At 42.9% G+C, this 26,777-nt stretch overlaps 1 protein-coding gene across 2 annotated transcripts in view; it reads left to right on the top strand.

Moving 5' to 3' along the window:
• Positions 1-1,975: 1,975 nt before the first annotated feature.
• Positions 1,976-26,777, top strand: part of SLC26A5 (solute carrier family 26 member 5) — a 34,587-nt gene continuing 9,785 nt past the window's right edge. Inside the window, exons 1-12 of one of the 2 annotated variants that reach the window (XM_040544574.1) lie at positions 1,976-2,141; positions 2,579-2,710; positions 15,286-15,499; positions 17,345-17,484; positions 21,197-21,307; positions 21,850-22,031; positions 22,564-22,728; positions 23,684-23,836; positions 25,060-25,142; positions 25,235-25,382; positions 26,250-26,363; positions 26,681-26,758. In XM_040544574.1, coding sequence (XP_040400508.1) covers positions 15,345-15,499; positions 17,345-17,484; positions 21,197-21,307; positions 21,850-22,031; positions 22,564-22,728; positions 23,684-23,836; positions 25,060-25,142; positions 25,235-25,382; positions 26,250-26,363; positions 26,681-26,758 — 1,329 coding nt within the window. In that variant the 5' untranslated portion in view covers positions 1,976-2,141; positions 2,579-2,710; positions 15,286-15,344. The remainder of the gene's footprint in view (positions 2,142-2,578; positions 2,711-15,285; positions 15,500-17,344; positions 17,485-21,196; positions 21,308-21,849; positions 22,032-22,563; positions 22,729-23,683; positions 23,837-25,059; positions 25,143-25,234; positions 25,383-26,249; positions 26,364-26,680; positions 26,759-26,777) is intronic. The other variant, XR_005816194.1, reaches the window with a different exon arrangement.

Raw genomic sequence — 26,777 nt, 5'->3', positions numbered from 1 at the left:
TGTAAAGAATTTGCATGTCAAGGAACTTTTCATGGTGAAAAGGGAAATGTCCTAATGTTTGGGCCTCTGATATGATAACTGCTATTACGGAAGATGATAAAGCCTGACATGACTAGCATATCTGTACAGGAGATAGGTAGTAACTAATTAACAGGAGTACTTTGAGAACCAAGCCAAGTGCCACTGAAATCACGGTGAAAATCCCAGTCAATCTAAAAGTGTATTTTACTTCAACCTGTAAATACCCATCTCTACTGATTTGGCTGGTTTGACCTGTCCTAGGACTTTCATAACACTCAGTGGTCAAACACATACAAGTCTTTTTCTGCCCTAAAAAGTTGAGAGATGGTTAGAAGGCTCCTGAGGGAGTGACCCAGGCCACCTGGTGCAATTTGCCAGCCTGGGAGGCTCCACCACAGGTCCCCTGTGGAAAGCCCACCCCAAAGAGACAGCCAGAAGTGCCACAAGCCTCCACGCTCCCCTCCCGCCCAGCTAGCTGCAGGACCGTATTCACTGTCAGCGGTTATTTGAGGAAGAAGGAAGTTGGGAAGGGAATGCCCTAAGGACTGAAGCTCCAGCCAGAGAGCGAGGGCTGGATCCTGCCTTCAGCAGCGCCTCACAGCTTCCCTTGTGCTGCCGGGGAGCAACGGCTCCTGCTGCTCCAGAGCCCGTGGGCCTGAGGAGCCCTCGAAGCTCACGCTGGGGCCCTGTCATCACACAGCTCGGGTGGTGTGTGCACCAGTGACGGGTTGCCCACAGCGATCCTCCGCAGGAATTTTTTTGGCCTCTCCAATTGTCCGTATTGTTTATTCTGCACTAACTTCTCCTCCCATTCTGTGTTTTGACCCCAAATCCTCTTTTCATCTTGCTTCTACTGCGTTCAGCACTATATTAATCCCTGCCCTTCTCTCGGAGCTGAAGTACTGAAGCATCTTGTACTATTTTAGACAATGCTGGAAAAAGCAATAAAAAGAACTATTAACCTTCCCTGTGGGTCATGCTAAAATGTGCACAAGAAATTAAAACCAGCTTTATTTCATGTATTTAAATGCAACTATTGACACAATTAGTTTAACGTAATTCCCACTGCGGATTACTGTAAAATTAAAAATGATTTATAACTTTGTGGATTTTCTAGCAGGAAATCTTTATGCTGCTATTCCCATGTTTGTTTTAAAGTTTCTCCTTTTCCTCCTCTTCGTGCAGCATGCACAAGCACAGCTCTATCCATAGTATGTCACTGCAGTATGTGCTTTAATGGTAATAAAGCAATCCAGAATTTCAGTACACCAAAGGGGATGCAACACCTCCCTAAGTTGAGCACACCTCCTTTCTCATACAAGGTACAGATGCCAAAATCCAGAAGAAATAATAATAATAATAAAAATCTGGATAAATAAACCTGTATCAGAAAGATGTCATTCCCAAAGTAACTCCATTTACCCAGTTCTGTATAAAACACTGGCACCCAGCACCACTCTAAACCAAGTCTGTGGCAAGTCGTCAATAAATTACTCTGAAATTGTTTTTTTCTTTCAAAATACCAAAATGTTATACCCTGCTGGGGAGAAGCCCGGTTATAACAAACCACTTACTTAAAATGCAGCTTTGGAAACGTTTATTTTTGAAAGTACTGTATTTGTTTGATTTTAAATTTTATTTAAGTTACTAAAAAAAACCTCTAGCCAGGGCTACAATGCCAAGGAGTCACTTTAAGGTTTCCAAAATAATGCAAGTCTGTGAACACCGGGTTCTACAATTCTTTTTTAAGGGGAAGAGCGGGTGTCGGGGGCCGGCGTCCCCTCAGCCCCGCCGCCCCTTCCCGCTCCCTGCCGTGCTGAGGCGACGGCGGCGGCCACTCCCCCAGCCATGGGCACTCGCCAGCCCCGCGGCATGCTGGGATTTGTAGGCGGCGGCCGTGCTCGCCCGGCGGGGGCATGGGGACCGCGGACTACGAGTCCCAGCCGCGCCCGCGACCGGCTGACGGAGCGGGCGGGGCCGCCCCCCCTCCCCTCCCCTCACTATACCCTGCCCGCGCCCCCGGCGCTCACCTTGGGCGCGGAGGGGTGGCGGCGGCGGCGGCGGGGAGGCTGGGTTACGGCCGGAGGGAGGCAGCGGCTGGAGGGAGGCAGCGGCTGGAGGTGAGCGGAGGGCGGCTGGGCTCGCCGGGGGGGGCTGGCCGGGCCTCCTGAGGTGGGAAAGGGGGTTCCTCCTGAGAGAGGGGGCCGTCCTGAGGGGGTTGTGTTCCCTCCTGAAAGAGGGGTCCCCGTCTTGAGGGGGTGTCCCCTCCTGAGGGGGGTTCCTTCTGAGGGGGGTGTCCCCTCCTGAGAGAGGGGTGTCTATCCTGAGGGGGTGTCCCCAGGAGCAGAAGAGGGTTGAGAGATCAGTCATTTCCTCATCTAATGCTTTCAACCCTACGATGCTGAGCTGCGGGCTGTTGGGGTCAGAGCAGCCGCCCCAGTCACGTACCAAGCAGAAGTAATAACTGCTTTCCTCTTTGCTAGCTTCAACCCGAAGATCTTCCAGACCTTTCAAAAAAAAAAACAAAAATAACAGGATTGAGCTGTGCTTTTTGCAGTGTTCTGGCAAGGGACAGGACTGAGCCTCCCCCCGTGTCAGTGTTCTTCGACTTGTGGTCTGCGAGCTGAGGGAACGTCCTGAACTCCATAGAAGGGATCAGTGAAAGCAACTGGAAACGCCAGCCAGGAAAGTAAGTAGGCTTAAACTTGTGCTGGTGCACGAACTGCTTTTCTACAAAACTTTGGTGTCTGAACGTTGAAAGAGGGCTGAAAGCTGCCTTCAGGATGCTCTGAAATTTCAGATACCCGTGTGGCTGTTGCAGCTGGCATCCAGAGATATGCCATCAGTAATAATCATTAAAAACCTAGCTATTACTGCCTTTAGTTTGTGATGACTCAGCAGAAAGTACATTCATATCTATTCCAGTCGCTCAGCATTAGTTTGGATGGGGAAGAATGACAAGTCTGAATTAGCTCCTGGCCACTGGCTTTTTTTTCTCCAAAGTTTTCACAAAAGGAAAGCAAAATTTCCAGAGAGTTTCAAAGCTTTTTTTCCTAAATGTGCAATACAATATATTCTAGGTAATAGACATCTTTACTTATGAAAATTCCATAACATAAATCATATGGTACTTTATTAGCCGCTGTAGAAATGGTACAATTAATCCCCTTACCTGTACAGCTTCAGACAGCAAGTACGTGTGGGTTACTTGCACTGAATTAACTCTGTGGAGATCAACTCTAGCATTGGTCTTCCTCAAGTGATAGTAATCATATTTTGAAATAGTTGGTTTATGGCAATTCCAGGTATTCTCGGGACATGTGGTAGAGGTTCCAGTACTGATTTTAGCAGTGTTTCTGAACTAAGCTGCCAAACATCTCTGAAATGGAATGGCTAAAGAGCTACTCGGCGCTAGCATTGGTTACTCTAGTTGTTACAGAACTAGGGGTCAGAGCCCTCAGTGAAGCAGTAGCAGCTATAAATCATGCTGTAAACTTGACAGGCTGCAACCAGAATAATTTGGGGAAATACTGAGGCACAAACTGTGTCTGGTTTATTTAGTAGGCAGTTATTAAGGCTTAATGTGTCATTGTCCCCATGTCCCCAGTTTGAATGCAGTGCGACTGAAGTATTTACATTAGAGTAACTTTCCTAGCAACTTCTGTAGCGTCAGAACTTCAGCTGGATAACAGAAAGACAACGGACGTCAAAGAATAATGAAATGACAATGACACTCTATCTGTGCGTGTCTAGGAGATGTCGATTTGATGATTAAATCAGAGTATACAAAATTCCTAGGAATAGTATGTGTTATATCAGCTGCCTCTTCTTCCTCTGGAGTAACAGTGGCACACAGGGAGAAAGCCATAAGGTCTTTTGTGCCAATCTACTAATTATGCCATCTTCCTTCCAGCATGGAAACAGGTTGCTTTACTTTATTACTCAAGATTCAGTAGCTGTCATGAGTTCCCTCGTTTCTTCATGCCAGTCACACTTTTTCAAATAGCTTTACACGAGGGTCTTCTGGTGTGTCATGCGTTTCCCTGCGACCAGCATTTACTTCCTTTTGAACCTGATGAACTGATAGACTTTTCCATAAGAACTGCTCTTCTAAAGCCTGTGTTTTATTGTCTCGTGGGTTGGTAGATCTATAACTTTTAACACAAGAAGCCTACGTCAGCGTTAAACTTCTCACACTCAAATCAAACTATTATTTTGCAGTTAAGTTTAGAGAATTAAATGCCTTCTTTATCCTGAGGTTTCCTTCTCTAGACGTGTTAAGCAGCATAATGTTGTCCTGCTAGATCAGTTATGTCGATAAGGTCTTGATTTTTATTAATGATCATAAAAGTCCATATACGAATAACTGGCCTCTGTGGGAACCTGGGTTACCTTTCCTAAAGATTTGCATTAATGGTTTCTTTTGTTTTGTGCTGTAGCAGGCTGGGAGGACCTTCCATGTGACAAACAATAGCGTGATTGCCATTTTGGGAGGTTTTTGACAATGAGTGGGTATTTTCAGTGCCTAGGTGGTGTCTCTGTTTCTTCAGCCCTCACTGAAGATTTCTTACCAGTTTTGCACAGGTGGTGGATCAAGTTTTGCTGCTCTGCTTTAACTTTTGCCTACCTTTGTGTATGTCCAATTTGGTTTGGGTTCTTTGTGGTGTTTTGTTTTGTTTTGTTTTTTTCAACTAATTAATATATTTTAATAGTCTAAAACCTGAGATTCTGACACCTAGACTGGACTAGAGCTAATGTCAGATTGCTCATTTTCATTCATTTTATGGAAATCAGGGTCTGAGACAGGGCTGTGGCTTTCGGGAGCTTCTCATATAATCTCCCATAACTAAAGCGTGGGCAGAACTTTCCAATCAGATTAAGGTTAAGCTGGCTAGGCATTACAAAATTTGAATTTTGGGCAGCTGGTGTTCATGGAGCAGAATTCAAAACATAATATACCACACAGGAGAAAACTTGCGTCACTATTCCAAGGTGCCTGTCGGGGAACGCTGCCTGCTCCTGTTGTGGCAGGAGCTCTACTGAGCTCAGGCATGTCTGGAACAAAACCACAGGTCTTTTTCATAGATGCTGGCATCTGTAATGCCTTCTTTAAATGCTGAAGTTTTGCTGCTGCTGTCATACCTTTATGGCACAGCGTGGTTGAACTCCTTTTCCAGAGAAATGTAAACCTGAGTTCAGTTACCCCTTCAGCACATTAGGGTTTAACCGTGCCTCTCCCATTTACTAGAAAGGTGTCGTTGCTACACGGTTTTGACTGCAACGCTGTTTTATAAGCCCTCCCCATTTGTTTCAGTTTTAATATTTCTTTATCTTCTGGTCTGTTTCAAAGTTCAACTTGAAATTTTGCACTGTACTTCTTGGCCAGTTGTTTTCGGTTCTGTAGTGTGTGTTTCTATGTTTTCTTTTCCAGTTTCATGTTTAAAATTGATGCTTGCGATCTTTTCCAATATGGCGTTGCAGTGCTGCAGATCCTGCTGTGCTTGTGTCCACATAGCTGACCCGAGCCCTTTGTATGTGCGTTTCTGAGGAAAGGAGGTTCTTGCAAGAAGTTGTCAGACCAGGAAAATAACTCAAAGAACTTCTCTTCATTTCATTTGATGATCCTCGGCCCAGGCACCCTTGTTGCTCTTTCAGTTCTTTGGTCGTTGCACCCTGTTTGTGTTAGCTGTTGAAAGAACCTATTCATTCTAGGAGTCAGTTGGAGAACTCTTCTTTGTCCCTGCAGTCCTGTTTAAAGTAAGTTTTACTTATATCTTTATGAATCTGGCATAGATGAGGTTTTGGTAGGTGGTCTCCTAGCTTTGCTGCTCGCTTGAGTGATGGGCACCACTACTCTCTTACAGCTCTCCTCAGAATATACATATCTTCAGCTCTACCAAATAAATGGCACCAATTTATGAAGACCTCACCAACACGGCTGAAAATCTGGTGCTTCAGTGGCCTTGTCGGGTTAAAGTACAACTGTGAGGGCATGAGCCTGGCAGGCTGTTTCATCAGTCCTGTACTCTTTACTGTAAACCTTCAACATAGGAAAGTGTTCAGTGCAAACCAATAACTGGAGTCGGTCCAAAGCAATTTCGGGATGTTGTCCTTCGTAATTGCACCGTTGGGGTTGTGGAGCCGTTTCTTTAGCTGGGGAAAGATGAGTGGTTTTAGCTTGTGTAGCAAAGAGCAGGCACAGAGCTGTCACTGCGGGGTTGAGGAAGCAGACTGTGACATAGAGGAGGAGGACTCATTAGGCGGCTCCTCCGCTGAGGAAAGTGCATCATGTAACTACTCCCTTCGGCACACTTATTGAGTGGCAGCTGGTATTTAAGCTCCCAAGGAGTGCTAGACACACACTTCTCTTTCTGTGAGTTATCGTATCAGCCACAGAAGAAAAGCGAAGGCATACAGTGAGTGCAAATAAAGGAACGACTTGTTGTTTAACCTGAGAAGCTTCTGTTACAGGTTCATTTTGCTTACTGTCAATTTTAAATATTTCAAGGAAAAGCAGTACTGGCCACTGCATGCTTGTGGCCTTCCTGCATAACCTTGGCGTCAAGATGTCGAAGAAAGTAATTTCCACTGGCTGGCAATCACCTTCAGAGCATGAGGCAACACCCTTAAGTACATAGGAGACAGGAAGACGCTATCGCCTGGATAACCTAATCTTAGCCAAGTAGCAGTTGCATAAACACGGGCAGGGTATGTCACAGGTCAAGTCCTACTCGCTGCTTTTGTAGGATTTAATTTGATACCTATTGCACAAAAGGCATACTCAGAAAATGGGTGTTAGGAAGTAGCTGTCAAAGAGCTGTTTCTTCCAAACACAGAGCCTCACATGGAGAAGTTGAACTTCTCTCTCAAAACTAGCAGGAGATTTGCAGCTTGATTAAAGAGTTATTACTGCTTTCTCAGAGAATATCTGCCCTATGTGAAGCTCTTTGGCTTTTTCAGAAACAAGAATCCTTCAGGAATTTCTTCAGGCATGACAGTCGGCGTACCTTGTTCTGCAAAGGGGCAAATCCTTTCTGAAACAATTAGGAAGAGGTTCCCTAGAGGACCCTTGGAGAGATTTAAAAACCTCTCATTAGTTAAGTAAAGTAGTTACTTCATGCCTTGTTTTCAGCAGTGAAACTGGGATATCAACTTATAATCCTCTTCTAAATCCCCTCTTCCCTCCTCCCACCCCAGTCATTTCTTCCTGTTAACATTCTGTGGCTCGCTGTCCTTCAGCTTCCCTATGGCTTCAGAGGTTCGCACTATAAATATGATCACTGAAATTAATCTGGTTATAAATAACAACCTTCTGCTTTTTTTTTTTGTTTATATTTAGCCTGATGCAGCCAGTTGAGAGGCTGGTGGTGTGTGTAAACAGGGCTGAGGAAGCAGTCTGTGATGCAGACTGGGAGGGCTCAGTAGGTGGCTTCTCCGTTGAAGAAAGCTTACCATGTAACTATTCCTTCTGCACAGTCAGGCACTTGTTTGCTGTCTGCTTGTTCCACTTTGCTGGGAAAAGATGGATAAAAGGTGCCACGAACACTTCTAACGTTCAGCTGAAGGTCAGTAGTGCACTAAGGTTACATGGACCGTCAAAGTGATTCTGGGTTAGCTTGGTGTGCGTGTTTGATCGTGATTCATGTTCTCTCCTCTGATCAGCAACTGGATGGCTAGAATGAAGACTGCTCTAATAAAGTTTTTGGCAGTGAATTTCCCCTGAGGAACTGAACCTAGCTAATGATTACCTGGCCCTGAGCTACATGAAGGGCTGTGCATCCTTATCAGTTGGCTTGAGAACAACACAGCAGTCATCGACCACGATACCGTTCTCATTAACTTATCTGATTCCACTGTCTCTAGCTACTGCTTCTGGAGATCAAAAGGAATATTCTGGGGGGGGGTGGGTATGGCAGATTCAGACCATCCATGACCTTTGCAAGGACAGCAAAGCCACGAGAAGTACAAATAAGGATGATCATATTTCTGTGGGTTCTCATGGACATCAAAGTGTCTGCACTGGAAACAGAAGCCATCTCTTATCTGCGTCTGACTGGCAGGGAGACTGGTGTTTGCTGCTCAAAGTGCTTCAGGTGTTTGTCTTATGTGAAACTGATTAAACAGCTCAATCAGTGTAACAGGTTACCAAAACATTATCTTGTTGAAAACAAACACAAGATTGCTATTTGATAAGAGAGAACGTTAGATACTCTAATAAATTCATTAGTCCATGGAATAAATCATTAGAAGCTAAAGTGTTTTTGTCAAGGACCATGGAGTATGAAATACCCCTTATGCCTAAGGGGTAAGTTACGTAACTTTTTAAAGGTCTGATTTGTTACCATTTTCTGAGACAAGGATCTCTGTGCTTCATGTGTTGTTGTTACGCTCTTTTCAGTGGATAAATGATCAGTTTGATAGAGGAAATGTCATGCTGAATCAGCCTGAGGAAGGTGAGGCTGCTGCTGCTCCATGTCCCCAGATCCAACCGGGGGCAAGGCTGAAGGTGTGTTCCCAGCAGGTACACAGAGCACGCATACACTACGTATTTCTATATATATTTGGCCAGCCACTCTGATTAGACAGACAGCACCAACATATTCTCATCCTTTTTCCTTCCTGGCAGAGCAGCATGGAGATCCACAGCAAGAACATGCATAAAGACATACATATATATATATAAATTTATCTGTGTAGGAGGCGGATCCCTCTGGCAGCTGGGCTCGGACACACAGCGTCCAGTAGCTAGCTCCTGCATCCCACTGTCCCCACTTGCTGGCAGCTGGACCCCAAAGTCCCCCCCCAGTTGCTGCGCATGCACACATGTGGATGGACTGGACTTCCCAGCTCCTGATAGCTGAACTCCCAGTCCTCGCTGGACTTCCCAGCTCCTGATAGCTGCCCACCCTCCGTGCTCGCAGCCCTCGAGATATGCAGGTGCTCCCACACCCACAGCTGGCTGCAACGCGCCAGGCCCCATTGCTGGTCACCCCGTGCTGCTCTGGGCGTGTGGAGATGGGCCTTTGATGGGCTGATGGCTCCTGCCGTGGGCCTGGGAGTAGCCTAATGGTGTTATTTGGGCTCCCCCTCCTGCCTGTGCGTCTCTGAGGAGCTTTTGTCATGTACCTGACACAGTTTATGTAGCCGTCTTGACTTTTTATGTGGAGTACAGTGGAAATTTTGTCTGTCTAAAGGCTGAATGGGGATTCACAGTCCTGATTTTTTTTTTTTAATGTTTCACCAGAGCGTCTCCCGGAGTGCATTTCTTAGCTTACAACCTACACAGTGAAAATTCCGTTCAGTTCACAAGTTGTTTCTTAGTTTGTGAAGCTTTATACGAAGGCTACAATTCCAAGCCATCTATTTGTTAGTGGACTTAGTGGGAGTAGCGAAGGAGAAAGAAGGATGATAAGCACAGTCCAAGGAAAGTAGGAGAGCTCATTGACCCACCCAGTCATTTTACATCTGCTTTGTGGCTTTCAAAAAAAAAAACAAAAAAAAAACACCTTCTATTCCAGCTTGCTATCATTTTATAATTGCTGAAGATAAGTAGAAGAGCATAGGGCACTGTGGAATGAGGCCAGAGAGAAGAAAGAAATGTGGGAAGTTGTGGTTATTAAAATTGCCTCAGTTTTGTGCCTAGCCTCTTCAGACCTTGCAATAGCTCTGGTTTTCAGTGTACATTTGGTGGAACATATTTTACGTAGTGTGAGTGTATGTTTCCACCAGCCTTCTGGCTGACGGCAGTCCACTGTTATTTGTAAACCTAAAGATATTTAAATATTCATTAGACTTTGCAGTTCACAATCAAACTTGGAGTTCCCCAGCACAGATGCATTCCTCTAGCATAATGCTGTATTAGTACTTTCCGCCCACGCTTTGCCGAAGCAACTCTGTGCTTAGCTGCCAGAAGGAAGGCTTTCTGCTCTTTCAAAACAGGCAGGTCATTATTCTTCATGTCTCCAAATCAGCGTAGATGGCTTGACAACCCTGCTTTATCATCTAAGATTGGGAAGAGAAAGTGCTTAATTACTGATGATGGTGTTATAAAGTGATGTTTGCTTCACTTTTTTTTTCCTTTGACACCTTCAGTTTGATAGTAGCAGTAAAGACAAGAACGGGTCTTTATCAGTCAGATAAAGGGCAACTCTTAAGTCTTTTGCATGCACCTTTTAAGTACTTTAGCTCAACTTTTATCTGGCTGATAAGATTAATGGCAGTGTTTCTTAATAGAGTATTAATTTTTTCCTTGCTGTGAAGTTCAAAGGTTGTACGAAAGCAGTGTTCCACTGTTAATTGGGCCTCACAAACACCCGAAGATCTCCTTTCTCTTCCCTTGTTGAAGGCCTGGGAGTTTCAGAAGTCATAGCGTTAAGCTGTGTCCTCGTGGGAATGACAGTAGCTATTTTCACTCTTCCTTGAGCATGTTGGGAGTGAAGGACAAGGCTGAATTTCCAAGCCCTCGATATCTCTAGTGGCTAATAGTCATATTGGTAGCCAGCAACTACTTGGAGAGACACTGAAACCAGTCGCAAATTGCCACTCTCTCCATCTCTGCGGCTGCTCTGTGGACAATGTGGATTGTCTGTTGTAAACACAAGCGTCTCGGTCCATCTTGTCCTGTGTCCACTTTTGGAGAATAAAAAAAAGGGGGGGGGGGGGAAAAGTGGATGATATTAAAGACTTTCATCTTTTTTATGTTGTCCACAGCTTGGTATTCAAAGTAGTCATCAGAGAACACGGGTTATTTAGGGCTGTTAAGATGAAGTTGGTGACGTGACATGGAACACAGAGAATAGTGTATCCGGCTGTCATTTTGGTGTGGATTTACAATCTCTTTTAATGTGGTTTTATTTATCCATTAAATGTCGCATTTGCCACATTTGTGTTCTGATATCCACCATGACCCACAGCTAAACACAAGATCCTATCCTGCACTGTCCTACCTCAGGTTAACTTTCATGTTAGGCCGTTCTTATGATTCAGTGCACTACAACTTCCTAGTTCAAGCCAAATCAGAAATGCTCAATCTACAGTTAACAAACTTCTGGACTAAGGGATGGTGAGACCTAGGTTATGACCTCTGGCAGTATTTCAGACTAACACTTGCCATCATCTGGGTAGCTGATTCAGAGCTGAGCACAGTTCAGCTGGTCAGTTACATCTGGATCATTTATTTTACTGTGGCAAACAGAAGCCCTAGGCAGGACTGGAGATCTGTCGTTCTGAACATGCTCATAGTATCTGGAGCAGTGTTGACATGTACATGGAAACGAGGAAGGAACTGAAGATCTTATGTTCTCTTCATAGCTAGATTTACACTACAAACTTGTCTGGCTTCTCCAAATATTAACCAATCTACTTGAAGCTGAGCAAACTTGAACGTGGAAGATATGTAACCTGATTAGGACCTTAATTGCTTGGAGTTAGCAGGGGATTGTTTTGTATTGCTGGCTCTTCTGGAGCAGGAAGAAGGGGTGCATGCTTTTCAGACCTTGGCTAGAAAGTTTTTGATATTATATTCTTGTTTTATTGGAACAGCTCGGTGAAAACCAAGCCTCTGAACTGATATTGTTTGTTATCCCTACTTATGTGCCTTTTGCATACAGCTGTAGTTCTGGTTTGTTCTGATTTCTTTGAGTGGGTTTTGTATTTAAGACAGATTAAAATTGCTTCTCAGTTTGTAAATGAGAGTGTTCAGCACACTGGACCCAGCGCTCTACACATATCTCACCGGTACTGAGCCGAGGGAAAAACTGCCCCTCGCAGGCAGCTGGTGACACTGTAATTAGCCTAGGGTGCTGCTGGCCAGGAGGGCAGGTTGCTGCTTTATGTTTGAATTTTTGTCCACCAGTAGCCCCAGTTCTTCATCTGCTTTCCAAATGATTAAATACTAAATCCCTGCATTTGCTGGTGCATGGGGCTATTTCTTCTAGACTTTGTGCTGCTCTGTGTTGAACTTCACAAGGTTCCTGTCCGCCCATTTCTCCAGCCCATCAAGGTCCTTCTGAATGGCAATGCAACTGTCTGGTGTATCAGCCACTCTTTTCAGTTTTAGATTGTCTTTAAACTCGTCTTTAAATTCTTCTGTATGTCCCATCTGTGTAAATGTTCCTGTACGTGATCCTTTTCTCTGGATGTAAGTTTTCCTTGCTCCAAATGTTCCCACTGGTCTCAGGCTGGGATTGCTGAAGACTGATCTTACCGATAAAGCATGAGACACAGCTAATCCTTTTCCATGTCCTTTGTCACCAGGTCCTTTGTCCTTTTCTATATAGTTCCCACATTTTCTGTAGTCTTCCTCTTGCTGCTGATACAGCTGTAGAAGCCCTTTTTGTTCCCACTCATGTCTGCCAGATTGAACTCCAGGTGGAATTTGGCTTTCCCTGAAAGCTTGAACAGTGTCTCTGTATTCTTCCTGGGTCATCTGTTCTTGTTGCCACATTTCATATGCTTACTTTTCGCCTACAAATTTTGTCAGGAGCTCCTCATTCATCTACACAGGCCTTTGTTCCACTCTTGCTTGAATTCTTGTTCATTGAGATGGACAATTCTTGAGTTTGGAGGAAGTGATCCTTGAAAATTTGCCAGCCCTCCAGGACTCTTTTTCTCTCCGTGGGTGTGCAGAGGTCTAGGACTGTATGTCTGGTTTCTCTCGGGATTCTGAACTCCTCCATCTCCTGGTGACTGCAGCCAAGGCTTCCCCTGAGCTTCATGTTCCTGACCAATTCTTCCTTGTTCGTAAGTGTCAGGTCCAGCAGAGCACATCCCCTTGTCAGCTTCTCCATCACCTGTGTCAGGAAGCTACATCCAGCTACATCCTGCATCCCAGAAAGCTTCTGGAATGCGTATGGTCTGCTGGGTTGCCCTTCCAGCAAGCATTAGAGTGGTTAATATTTCAATTACATTAGGATTCATGTGTATCTTCCTGTCTAGAACAGAGCAAGACGTGAAGTGGGAAGTGGTATTTGTGGGTAGGTAGGCTTTGATGCAGAAAGAAAGTGCTTCAGATTTTAGCAGCCAAACATACATCCTAGTATGGAAGGTATTGCTTGCACTATGAAATGAGATAAATATGATAATATGGGGGTGAGAGGGGGAAAAAAAAGAGGCAGGGCTAGTCAGAGGGGAGTTGCAGGCAGGTTGATTGTGTTCTAATGTCGACCAGGTCAAAATCTGCAGGTAAGGGGAAGAATGTAATATTAAGAGCTACGATTTGCTAAACAATAACACAAAATTCACAAAATGTCATGCAGGCTTCTTAATAACTTGAAACTATGGAAAGATGGAAAAGAAGCTTAAAATTCATTTCATTAGTGCAAAGCTAACAAGCTCTGATAACGCCTTTGATGTGCTACTGTTTTAGATAGCTTATTTCATCTATAATATCTGAAGTAAATCTTGAATGTGATATAAAGAAAAGTTAAAATATCAGTAAAAATATCCTTTTGTGACTGTCTATGGAAAATCTTGCTTACAAATTAAATTAGAAGAGGCGCTAGGCTCTCTTCTAGAAGTTAGAGAACAGTGAGCCCTGGGTGGAAAATTCCAGCACCTTTGTCAGACTGAAGGCTTAGGGAGCAATATTGGTATTTTGCTGCCGGGCAGCCTGTATTTGCTGAATCAGAGCGTTGGTTAATCGTGGTTAGCTCCGTCCGAGTGTTTAGGTAGTAACTTGTTTAATTTCTGTGTGGTAACCCCCTTCTGGGAAAGTATTGATGTACAGTGAAAAACTAAGCACCTCCAAGTTAACTCTTGGTTCAAGGCAAACACGCGCTTAAGTGCCTCGCTGGACTTGAGCCCAAAGAATTTTGGCCGTTTCCCATTATTTCAAGAGATCAAGCTGTAAGTAACATCTTTATCCAGATTAGAGTAATTGTGGCAAGATTCGGATTAAAATGCATGTATTTTCTCCTTATTAATTAATTCCCAGCGTGGCAAAAACATCTCAGAGTACATTTACTTCCTGCTTTTCCCCTGAAAAAAACCCTGTGTCAGTCTGAGTCAGACTCTCCCCAGCAAGAATCAAGAGAGGAGATGAAGTAAGTAGGAAAGGAGAGTGGTGTCTTAGGGCACAGATGAGTTCTCTACAATTTCTCTCTACCCAGAACTACAAAACCCCCAGAAAAGAGCGGGGTGTGCTGTAGAAACTGAGTCTTACAGAGTTGTAATACATCGCATCACCTACAGCGATCACTGCCTTCCCTTTTCGGCTTCTGGGTTACAGGGATTTAACTGAAATCTGTCCTTTACTTTTAGAGCCAATTTGGAAAATTCTCTTTTTGGTAAGCTTCACTGTAGTCTTGCGCACTCACTTTCTGCCATCAAAGGTAGTGCTGGCCATTTCTACTTAATGATAGAGCGGTCCTGTCATTTTGCTTCTATATGGGGCAACAAATGATCAGAAATATGGCCCTGGAGAGAAGAAGGGTCCTGGAGAGCTCTGAATTATAACTCAGAGTTCAGAATTTGTATAATTACGATTCAGAGTTATGTTTCTTGCCCTCCATTTATAGAAGCAGCCACCACAGGGGAAACTAACAGAGCATCTCCTGGACATGTGAGGGTGTTTTTGGCAATGAGTCAGACAGACCACTAGATGCTTATGTGCTTTCTGGCTGGTTTTAAAATGATGTACGTCTCCTGACTCCCAGTTTAGCGTGTGCGAGACGGAGAACAATGGTAAGTGGCACAAGCATTGAAATAGTTCTTTAAAGTATGCAATCGTACATCCTTGAGACACTTGTTGTTTGGTAAAAGAAGCCTCTGAAACAGGGAAGAGAAGGCAGGTGAATAGATGCAGCAGGAAGCAACTGGTTACCTGGAAAAAAAGAAGTGGCTTTCTTATTGGTAAAGTTGGAGTTCTGCCTTTTGGAGATGGATGTGGCAGTTTGTGGGTGAGCAGGAAGTAACTCAGCAATAAAGCAATCTCCCTTCGATACTGACGTTTCCTTTAGAAACTGAGGAGGGAAGGAGCAGATAAGCACGAATATAACCTTCCATTTTTGTGTTTCTGCAATTATTTACAAAGTAATTAAAGCAAAAGCTTTCTTTACCTAAGAGAAGCACAAACATAATGGCTTGCATATAGTAAAGATCATGAGTGTAATTTATTTACTTACCGTTACAGACCATCTAATCTGTGCTTTTAGACATCGTTCACAGATCTGGTACCTGGCTTGTCAAAGTACACTGAAAGGAAATGTCAAATCAGAGGTTCAAAAACTGACATTTGGCGACCAAACTCTTTTTGTCTACCACCAGGTTTTTCTGCGGAGACTGTAGAGCTCTTCTTCCTTGGCTCCTGCTCAGTGAGATCAGCTATGGAACACACTCAAGAACACGAAGCATGCCTTGAGCAAACGCAGAAGTACTGTGTGGAGAGACCAATATATAACCAAGAGATCTTGCAAGGGCAGCTACGCAGGCGGGGGAGAACACCTCAGACTTTAAGGCAGAAGATTGCACACTCTTGTCGGTAGGGTTTTGTGTCTTCTGTTTTATTGGTTAGAGCCATTCTGGTTCTTAATTTATCCATGCACATAGCTGGTAATTCCTTCAAAGAAACCTAAAAGATAAAAACCCTGCTTTGATTTTCAGCGAGACCATGATGAAGTTATGTATGTGTTTTTATATGGCGATATGTAACTATATTAAAAACGGTTGGGTAAATTAGTTGAATTGCCTTCATTAAAGTGAAAAGGAAAATATGCAGCATAGGAATGTGAAGTATTAGTCAAATCATGTGACATGTGAACTCATAAGACCCGGGAAAATATCTGTCCTTCTTTTTACGTGGAAATACTTATGGCCAAATTAATCCTGCTCTAGTGGTTGGCAACCCTGCCCAGAGCAGGGGGGTTGAAACTAGATGATCTTTAAGGTCCTTTTCAAACCAGGCCATTCTCTGATTCTATGATTCTATGAAATCTGTGCTTCACATGAGCGTTTCACAGAAGAAGAATGGAAGTGTGTGAGAGCTGTGTAGAAGTCCTTATTATTAGCTTAATAAGGACTTAATAGAGGTACTCTGTAGCTTTTAACTAACTGTTGTGGAACCTAAGTATCATCTGGTTTAACATAAAATGTCTTTAACTGTGAAACTTGTTCTGTGGCGCCAGGGGAGAATGGAGCGAAACTTCTTCTAGTTAAGTTTTCCTTAGCTTTATACTCATCAGTGCTTCATTTGCAGAGTTTACAGTTGTTTGCCAGAACCTTGTTCTGCAAGACAACAAACAATTTCCGCCTATTTGTCTGTTGAATATTCCTGTTCCCATGATTTGACATTTAGAGATTTGCTTTGATTAATGGAATGACCGTTCTAATGGTCATGGCACCTAATTCCACCTCAAAAGAACGTATCTGTCCCAAATTAAAATATATGGAACAAAATCCTCCTGAGCTGTGACTTTCTGCAGTTCAGTATGTTGAAACATGAAGTGTGGGTGACTCTAGTTCCTCTCTCACTTGTAGCAGTAAGCTTCTTCACTATGCCATTTAGTTCCATGAGTATTTGGAAATATTAACGAATCTCTGCGGTTCTCTTGCAGTTCCCCTACTCAGAGAAGCATTTATATACTCCCCGTGTTATATTTTTGCCCAAGGTTAAACTTTCTTACCACAGTGAAATCAACGTATGATGCATGGCAGTGCTGAATAGAGATATATATTTCTTGGCTCTGTTCATTTGTCATGAGTCAGGGTTTCAAAAGGTTAATAACTCTGCTAAAAGACACAGGGATCAGTGTTGCTGACTTCAGTGCCTTTTCTTCCAGGGTAAAGGAGGGTTAGTTCTCAAATAGCTTTAAAATTAGCCTGTCAGTACATGACAGTAAAAAGCATTAATAAAACAGTAGTAAAAAGAAGTGTAAAAATGTCAAGTTACAATAAAAAAGCATAAAGCACGGAGGCAGTAAATAAAAATAGGAAGAAACACAGTAAAGTATTTTGAGATGTATGAGGGGAAAGCACTATCTGAAAGGAAGTTATCCTTGGGATTGTTACTAGAGAAATCATCTCAGCCACAAGTACTGGGTGACTGTCCGGTTGCTCACGGACTTGAAGTTTCACTTCCCTCTGAACTTCAGCCTCACAAGACTGTGATTCTCTTGTCCAGAGCCATAAGGTTTGTGAGCAGCAGCCAACGTGATAAAGGACTGACTTAATTGGAGTCACAGTTGTTTGTGCTTAAGCTTTGTGCAGAAGTCTCTGTAATCAGGGATCTGAGTCTGTGTTTCACGGAGCTGTTGTCCTGCGTAGGGATGAAATACATTTTTTTTGACCTACTGTTGCCTAACTTTTTCTTTCTGCTTCGTCTTTTCAGTTGTTCCTCTAAGAAAGCCAAGTCTCATCTTTACAGTTTCTTACCAATTTTAAAATGGCTTCCCCGTTACCCAGTGAAGGAATACTTATTAGGAGACATTATCTCAGGTATAAGCACTGGAGTTATGCAGCTTCCTCAAGGTGGGTATCTCCCTGCATTTATTCATCCTCTTTGATTTTCTGTGTATACTTTTATGGTAGTGGTTGGCTTCTTGAACACGTGTTCATGAAAATAATATGGGCCTTTCAGATGCGTTTGTGGAGGTCAGTACAGCATCCTGCAGACTAGCCCATAATGAGCATTCCCTCAAATTTAAAGTCAGCATTATGCAGTGAACTCTCTGAAAGAAGCTTACCTTTCTGATCAATACTCACAGTTCTTAATGACAGAAAAACTTTTCAGTTTAAATGCATGTTTAAACATTTGCTTAGTGCTCCTAATTATCTTCTGATCTCATTGTGAAAATTGTTGCAAATTCCCTGCAGAGGGTAGCAGTATCTAATAGACATAACAGACCTAGTATTTCAACGATAGTTCCAGCACGATAATCCTCAGGGGAGCAGCCGTTGCAGAGGAACCAAACTGAAATCAGTCAGAAGAATGCTCAAGAAACCAGAGACTGATCCCTCTTTTTATTTTAAGGATAGAAGCCACCGGTTTAAGCTGTAACATAGTGGTGGGCAACGATTTGCATGGTGGAAATAAATCAAGAGTAGCTTGTGTAACAACAATGCAAATCTGTGGAATTTCTATGAATTTAGTTGGAAGCTTTACACCTAGTGGAGCCAGGCTCTGAAGCAACAGCAGACTCTATAGAAGATGAAGAGAGAACCTGTTTTCACTGCTCTGTTCAGTTCTTGGTGACTGGTGTGAAGCCTTTTATTTAGCCTGACACTTTACTGTCAGCAATTTCAGAACTGCTACGGCGTTGAAAAGTGACAGTATTTTTATTGCAGTGCTGTTATGGGGTGCCATCATTTCTCTGGGAATGGCAGCTTCATGACAACTGCTACAGTCCCAGTAGATTTCCCTGGGAGGTCTTGGATTGGAAAGAATCCTTGGTTTTGTACAGAGCCCAGTCCCAGTGGGATCCTCATGCTGAGGGTAATTACACATACATAAGTTTACTTGTGTTTTGGCTTATTTCATATTTCCACCTCATTCATTGTTTTTTAGGCTGAATCAGGCCTGAAGAATGAATCTATAAATCTGAGAAACCTAGATTTTGATAGGGGGTGACCCATTAAAGGAATGGAGTATTCTAACAGTGCAATTGACCTTTTTATTTCTGCAGCTTCCCAGATTTATAATTCTTTTATAATTAAGGATGTTTTTTCTTACACAAACATTAACATCAATTTAACTTATCTTAAACTGGTAAGTTATGTGGTTAACTGTTAGATAAATCTGTTGTGCACTGGGCACAAACATCACCAGTTGTATACCAAGACACCGTTTACGTGATGACCAGATAAGGGCACTAAAAGTGGTCAGGAGTGAACTTTATACTTAATTTTGTGACTTTGTTTTAAACTAAACATTATTCTTCCCTCCGGTGATTGCAGGCATACCCTTGAACTGCTTCTGATCTTTCCCTTTCTGAAAAGACTTAAGTTGAACTTTTATTTTTCTGGAATGGATGTAATTATAGCAAGCATGAGGTCAAAGAAGCCTGGGAATCATTCCAGAAGGAACTACAATTACCAGGTGTTTGAGCAGTGAGCTCCTGTCATGTCAATATCTCTTCATTTCCTTGACACTGACAGCGTTTAAAAAATGCCAGTACAAATGAAAAGGAAAGGGACTAAAAGGGTACTCAAATCGGTAACTTCACATTGACCCACCCTCCTGGACTGACACCACTAGCTTTCAGTTCTAGTCACTTTTCCTAGTAAGTTCATCACAATATTAAAGGCCGGGATGTTATGGTACGGGGTGTTCCGCTGGTGCTCTTGGCATGAGATAGCCCCTGGGACAAAGGATGTATGTGGGATGAGCTTCAGAAGTGCTTGATCAAAAGCACGTTGCTGCAAGAGAATAACACCATCGCCAGTCCAGTCCTGTTAGGAATAGGAATTCTTGGCTAGGTTAGGTCTCAAATGTTGTTTAAGACAGGAGCAAGACCCCATGAGCTATTACACAGCACAAGAGAACTTGGATAACACAGAAGATCATTTCCAAGCTTGTGCTTTCAGGATAAACCTAATGCCTTGTCTCTCAACTTAAAAATAAATTAACAGGGAGAAGCATTTTAGAGTATCACTGGCTCTCCTTTGGGGGTGAATGTGGTGGTTTTACCCAGCTGGCCAGCCGAGCTCCACCACAACTGCTCTATCGCTCCCCCTCCTCAAAGGGAAAGGGGAAGAAAATACAATAAAAAGGGTTCAAAGGTTGAGATAAGGATGGGGAGATCACTTAACAATATTGTCATGGGCAAAACCAGACTCAGCATAGGGAGTTTAGAGAAATGTATTGCCTATTACTGACAAGCTAGGAAAGTGAGAAACAAAGAAAACACACTAAAAACATTTTCTCCCCGTCCACCCTCTTCCACCTCTTCCCCCCAAGTGGCGCAGGGGAACACGGAATGGGGGTTGTGGTCAGTCTATAGCACTTCATCGCCACCACTCCTTGGTCACTCTGCCCCTGCTCCATGTGGGGTCCTTCCCACGGGATGCCGTCCTTCCCAAGCTGATCCTGCGGGGGCTGCCCACAGGCTGCAGCTCTTCAACAACTGCTCCCACGTGGCTCCGTACCACGGGGTCCATCCCCCAGGAGCAAACTGCTCCAGCACGGGTCCCCCACGGGCGGCAGCTCCCCCCAGGCCCCCTGCTCCTGCGTGGGCTCCTCTCCACGGGCTGCAGCTCCTGCCCGGGGCCTGCTCCTGCGGGGGCTCTCCGTGGGCCGCAGCCTCCTCCAGGCCACATCCACCTGCTCCACCAGGGGCTCCTCCACGGGCTGCAGCTGCTCAGGACAGTTACACCCTGTATCATGGGATGCACGTGGTTTACCAGTGAGCCCAGTCCCATGGCAAGCACCCGTTCAGTCCCGTTGAGGGAGAGCGCTGGGAGAGGTGTTCCTCAGTACTCTTCTCCCACAGCTTCATCCCCATGCTTGCCAGCTCCACCAACAAATGGGAATGGTGTGGATCACACTTCCATTGCATGGGGCTTGGCATGTCTAAACAACAAAAAGGACTTAATTTACTGAATACACTGGGAGAAATCCCAGGCTGTATAAGCTCAGTGTCCTTACAGAGCACAAGCAATGCTTCCCTGCTTGTTTTACACTTCAGAGCATGTTTTGTGGAACTGCAAACTTTTAGGTAATCCCACTCATTCTGGGATGAGGGGAGAAAGAGGAAGTGTTTAATCAGTCATAGGTTGCCATGAAGGTTATGTCTGATTAAAAAGGAGGAGAAAAACCAAACGTTCTGCTGGTTATGGTGTTTCAGGTTTGGGGCAGCGGGGGCTAGTTTATTATTTTTTTGACAGATCAGAACAAAAGCAATCAAAAGTGTTTGTTGGCCATTATGAAGTGCTTCCAGCTACAGAGGCAAAACAGTGAGTGCACAACTGTGCACATGCACACACAAACACGCCCACACACATCTGCAACACCTATGATTTTAGACTTGTGGTTTCCTGAATTAAACCGCTCAGATTTCTGGGCGCTGTCCTACATTATTATACATATTTACGAATATTTCCTGCAAGCCTTACCTTCCAAACCTGTGATGTATCACCAATGTTCATATTAGATTAATTCAATTTTAGAAGGCTTAAATCCTTACACTTCAAATGTTTTTTTTCTGTTGTTTGCCTAATGTACATATTTGTATCTGTTTTCTAGGTTTAGCCTATGCTTTGCTGGCAGCCGTTCCCCCAGTGTTCGGCCTTTATTCTTCATTTTATCCTGTCTTTCTGTATACTTTTTTTGGGACCTCCAAGCACATATCAATAGGTATGTCTATATAGAGAATTGAAATTCTGTGTGCACGTCTAATAAAACTGTAAAAAATAAAGGTGGATAAATAGAAAGTGTGGCTGTTTTCCATAAAGTCACATTTAAGTGAATAAGAGATGCATTGTTAATGCTTGACACATTTGTGGGTTTAGCTGTTAATTTATCCATCCTACTTAAGAAAGAATAGAAGAGCATTTTTTTCAGATTAGATCTAGAAATGTGCACTGTGAACTCCTGAACTATAATTTCCTCTCTGTAGTCAACTCTCTGTGTGGCCACGAGTCTAATTTGCATAACAGAAACTGAAATTAAAAAAATATGGTATTTACTTACTTTAGAGGTCTGTGTTCAACATCTAAGTAGCTTTAATGTTGTTGAGTACTGGAGAAGACATTGGGACTGAAAACTACAATATTTATGTAGAAAACTATTATTATTTAATTACGCAGATCTATGCAGGTCTTTATTAGGAAGCCTAGGAGTGTTCCTAAAAAGTGCCAGGATTCTAACCAATTGTTTTCTTCTCCCTTTGATTCCAGGCACTTTTGCTGTGATCAGTATGATGGTTGGCGGGGTTGCCGTTAGACAAGTGCCTGATGAGGTGATTTCTGTGGGCTATAACTCAACGAACACTACGTATGCCTCCGAATATTACAGCGACAGGGATTTCAAGCGGGTGCAGGTGGCTGTGACTCTCGCACTTCTTTCAGGAATTATCCAGGTACGTGCTTGCAGTTTGCTCTAAGAGGGCATGTTCAGCTGCTGCTGCCAGCCTTGAAGCTGCAAGGGGCACTGGGTCCTAGTGGGTCCCCTTTCAACTGACACTTTAGCAGTGTGCTGTGCAGAATGCAGGCTGCTTCTTGGCAGCCACGTAGGAGGAGTGGTTTGTGGGGGGATACCCTGGAGGCAAGTCTGTGTCAGGGCATCATGGCTTGAGAGTGAAAAACAGGACCTCCCCTTTCATTTTTTTCTGTCCTGTCAGAAAAACTCTACCTGGTGTTCTCTGATATGTCCCTAAATGCATCCAAATACACGTCTACATGTATTCCACGTGGCACCTGCCAGTGGCGTGGAAGGTTTGGTGTGTTGATGGCTGCTTACTGACCTGTAGCTTTGGAAGGGCCAAGTTCAGGTCTGCCTGATCTGGCTGGGCACTGGGGTAAGAAGAGGTGTCCCGTAGTCTGTCTGCTATGTAGCAATGACGTTCAGGCTACAGTAAGACTCACACTGTTACTATTTCTCTTCTTCATTAGTTATGTTTAGGTCTCCTTCGATTTGGGTTTGTAGCCATCTATTTAACAGAGCCTCTGGTGCGAGGATTTACTACTGCAGCTGCAGTTCATGTCTTCACTTCTCAGTTAAAGTATCTCCTCGGAGTCAAGACTAGCCGATACAGTGGACCCCTCTCAGTTGTGTATGTAAGTAGCTACCTTTACTAAATATGCAAATTCCACATTGTCATGAACTATTATTTAAGCCTTTTCCTCCTGGAAAAAAAAAAAAAGTATTTTGGCACTAATGAGTATTTCTTAATATGGTGTTAGTTCACTAATCCAGAAAACAGAAATACTAATTACCAAACAAATAGGAGGGAAAGTATACTTTCAAGATGTACTGCCAGGACCTTGATAATATTCTGATAGTTGCTGTAATTTTCCATCTGTCTTTTTTCAGCGACATTTTTCTTCATTCTTTTTTTTCAGAGACCTCTCCAGAGGTCTTTTATTTCATTTCTTAAAATGCAGTGGAAGAAGGAGGAGTAATGGGTAGAGGAATCACCCTCTAGCAACTTGTGCATTCCAGGAAGCTTCCTTTCCTAACGCCCTTTCTAATAATGTTTTCCAACTGAAAGATATTTGTAATAATGGCCAGTTCAGCAGTGTTGCAAGGTCATCGTTATTTCATCATATTACTATGGTAACCTCAATGATTGTATCAGCAGCTTTATCGCTTTAGAATGGTTTATGCAGCTCTAAGTAGATGTGACTTGCCAGCGAATATTTGAAGGTATTAGAAAAGGTTGGTATTTATTGCTTTCAGGTAGCTGCCAGTATGAAATATGTGTGAAAATGCTGAGCATGAGATGTGGTTTAGTTTAGAGTTTTTCCCCATGATAGAGCTTTTTCTTCACATTTTTACCCCATTTGAGGAAGACTGATATTATAAATGATTGCAAGTATATCTCCCTCATTGAGATACTCTGAACTTCTGTATTTTATTGGAACAATGGGGGTTTTGGTGAGGCAGTGATTAGCTGTGGTTATAGATGTAGAATAAAAACAGCAGTGTATAATTTTTTCTTTTGTGGCACATTTTCTAATAAAACAAATACGATCTTCGTGGAGTAATTATGATACTTCTATTGTGTTACAGAGCATAGTTGCTGTGTTTTCAAAAATAACAACGACCAATGTTGCTGCACTGATTGTTGGATTAACGTGCATTGTCCTGTTGTTGATTGGCAAGGAAATCAATCTCCGCTATAAGAAAAAGCTCCCAGTTCCTATTCCTATGGAGATAATTGTGGTAAGTCGGTTGTGAAGTTCTTTAGCTAAATTATTTAATTATTCTAAAGCTGTAGAACTGATTTCATTTTCTATCAGGTCTTATTGGGCTTTAGGGTAACCTGTTGAACATGATTTGTTTGAGGCTTGATCCACTTTAATGTTTTGGTGCTCGTGAGGTTAGGCACTGATGTGCCCAAGTTTTAGGCATGAAGTCCCAAAGAGGAATTGAAAACCCAGTTAAACAGCCACAGTCCCCTGTGGTAATGGGAAGGCGGAGATTTGCTGTAAAACCCGCTCTACCCTGGAGTTTTGGCACCTGAATGAGTCTCTGCAAGACATGCTTCTGAGTGGCATGGAGTACAAGAGCTCAGAATCCCCTCCTGAAGGAGATGCTTATGGATGCTGGGTCCAGAGGTTCTGTAGGGCTTGCTTTCTTTTTAAAATGCCGTGGTAGAAAGAAAAGCAGGAACCAGTGGGTCTTGGTACTTGACCTTCCATTCTCTGTTTCTGAAACAGCTTTACCCATGTATTTTAGTGTAGTCATTCAAAACAAAATCAATGCTGCAGTCAGGTATCAGACTATCTTAATAGCCCACACCTCACATAATCTTTCACCTTTAAAAGTGGCTGGATTTAAAAATGAGTTCTCAGGTAACCAGAGCTCTCAAACAACGTGCACAAAATCACAGCCAAGGAAGGGAGTAGCTGAAGGCATGAATGCAGTCTTGACAGAAGGAACAGAGAAGGGGGATGCTGTTGAGAGATGACAGAGATGTTGTACTAGAGTGTTATTTGATAGAAAGACAATAGCAAAGCAATCTCATACCTGCAGCTTTCATTGCTGCTGCACCAGTTATTTTTGTAGATAACGTGCATGCTGCACACATGAAAATATGGCAGTGCGGACCCCCTTGACTTGTCCTTGCATTGAATTTCTTAGTACGTGCTTTTCTGTGTCTGTTTCCCAACGCATGCTGGGCTGGCTCAAACAAAGGGAATCTGAGTGATTCAGTTCATATCATAGCATGCACGTTAACTGTTTCCGAAAAAAAAAAATAAAACCAGTGAGTTGAGGGTGATGGAGGGAAAATTGTGAAACTTCCTTCTTTTATCTGCTTCTGTACTCCCTAGCTCTTGGAAAACTGACAAATAAATGCAGTCCCTTATGTGTATTTATAATAAGCTAACTGTTACTAGTCCTTCGAATGTTTTGCTAGATGATGATGTGTTTATGTTTTTTAGGTTATTATTGGCACAGGAGTTTCAGCTGGAATGAATCTGACTGAATCATATGGAGTGGATGTTGTAGGGAATATTCCTCAAGGGTAGGGGTGATATTCTTATCCAACCTATACCTTTTCCATATAGCATGTACATTTTATTCTAGTAATTTGTAACCTTTTATTTATTCTCCAAGGTTAAGAGCACCAGCAGTTCCTGAGATTCAGCTCATCCCAGCAATATTTGTGGATGCAATAGCAATAGCAATAGTTGGATTTTCGATGGCTGTATCAATGGCCAAGATCTTTGCCCTTAAACATGGTTACACCATTGATGGGAATCAGGTAAAAGTATTCGAGTTTTTCTAGTGATGATTCTCAGTACTGCCTTCATTATTTCTCCATTAAAGTAGAAGGGGATAATAGACAAAAGAGGTTTTCTTTCATTGTGGAATCCGGTCAGGTTTTTGACAGCCTACACATTTAAATGCCAGGAGTGATTTTAAACTCTTCTGGCTGTGCTTTAATAACCAATTTCACTTCTAACTTTGTTTTGGGAAACTTCTGTTAAAGTTGGATGTGTGCATGAATATTAATTGTTGGGACAGCCAATACTTAGGCTACTATCCTGATGGGCAGCTATTTTACTTATACTTTCTTTCACAGCAAAGCATAGAGTTCCCATTTGATAAATACAGTGTCTTCCTGAGTTAAGTATCTAGATCTATTTTATTCAGAAGATTCCAGATGGTATGGTTTAACATCACCTGGATGTTAAACTATAGAACTCCTTGTCACAGGATGTAATGCATGCCAAGTGTTTGTTTAAATGAAACAAAACATTATTTGTAGCAGACAACATTATTTGTATGAGAAACCATTTTTGTTTCAATTTTAGTGTTAAAATTCAAGTTATCCTGGAGTTGAAGAAATTCTTGAAAACAAGCAATCCTATCGTTCACTTTAGTTTTTAGTCTGACTTGAAACAGTAACATTTAAGGATGAGAAATGTCTCCAGCACTTCATCAGATACTTCATTTAACAGAAGATTTAATGTGCATTACCTGGTGTGAGAACCACAAGTGTAAGCTATGATAAGGTTGCTAGCAAGCACTGTAAATAAGAGGTGGTAGTTATTATGTATAGGTAGCTCCACCTTCGTACAGTTGCTAGGTATAACTGCCTTGTGTTTTGCTCTGTTGTTTGACACAGGAACTTATTGCCTTGGGAATATGCAACTCTGTGGGGTCGTTTTTCCAAAGCTTTTCAGTCACTTGTTCAATGTCTCGGAGTCTTGTTCAGGAAAGCACTGGTGGAAAAACTCAGGTACGTAAACCCAAATTTTGAGCCAAAGTTTGCTTTTTTTTTGGACCTCCAAAGCAAAAAGTCTGGAGCTTCAGTAAACTGCCCTATTCTTGGCCTGGGGCCAAAAGAAATAACTGGAGTTGCTCCTGTTTCATATCCAGGTTGGGCCAAGATAGAAAGCTGCATGACAAGGGAAATGGACAAATTGAGTGGGAGGGATCGAAAGCTTGACTAACCAGCCCTTTGGAAAGTACAAGAGTGGTTAGCTGATCAGTAATACTGCCCTTCTGGGGCACATCTTTGTACTTAGATGTAATTTCTTGCTTTTTTTTGATCAGATTGCAGGTGCACTCTCTTCAATTATGGTTCTGTTGGTAATTGTGGCTATTGGATACCTCTTTGAACCACTTCCACAGGTAATGTAGTTTTGCCTGT

Source organism: Cygnus olor, chromosome 1, assembly GCF_009769625.2.
Source record: "Cygnus olor isolate bCygOlo1 chromosome 1, bCygOlo1.pri.v2, whole genome shotgun sequence".
Classification (NCBI taxonomy): domain Eukaryota; kingdom Metazoa; phylum Chordata; class Aves; order Anseriformes; family Anatidae; genus Cygnus; species Cygnus olor.
The sequence above is the reverse complement of the archived record's forward strand: the minus strand, read 5'-3'. Positions and strand labels throughout refer to the sequence as shown.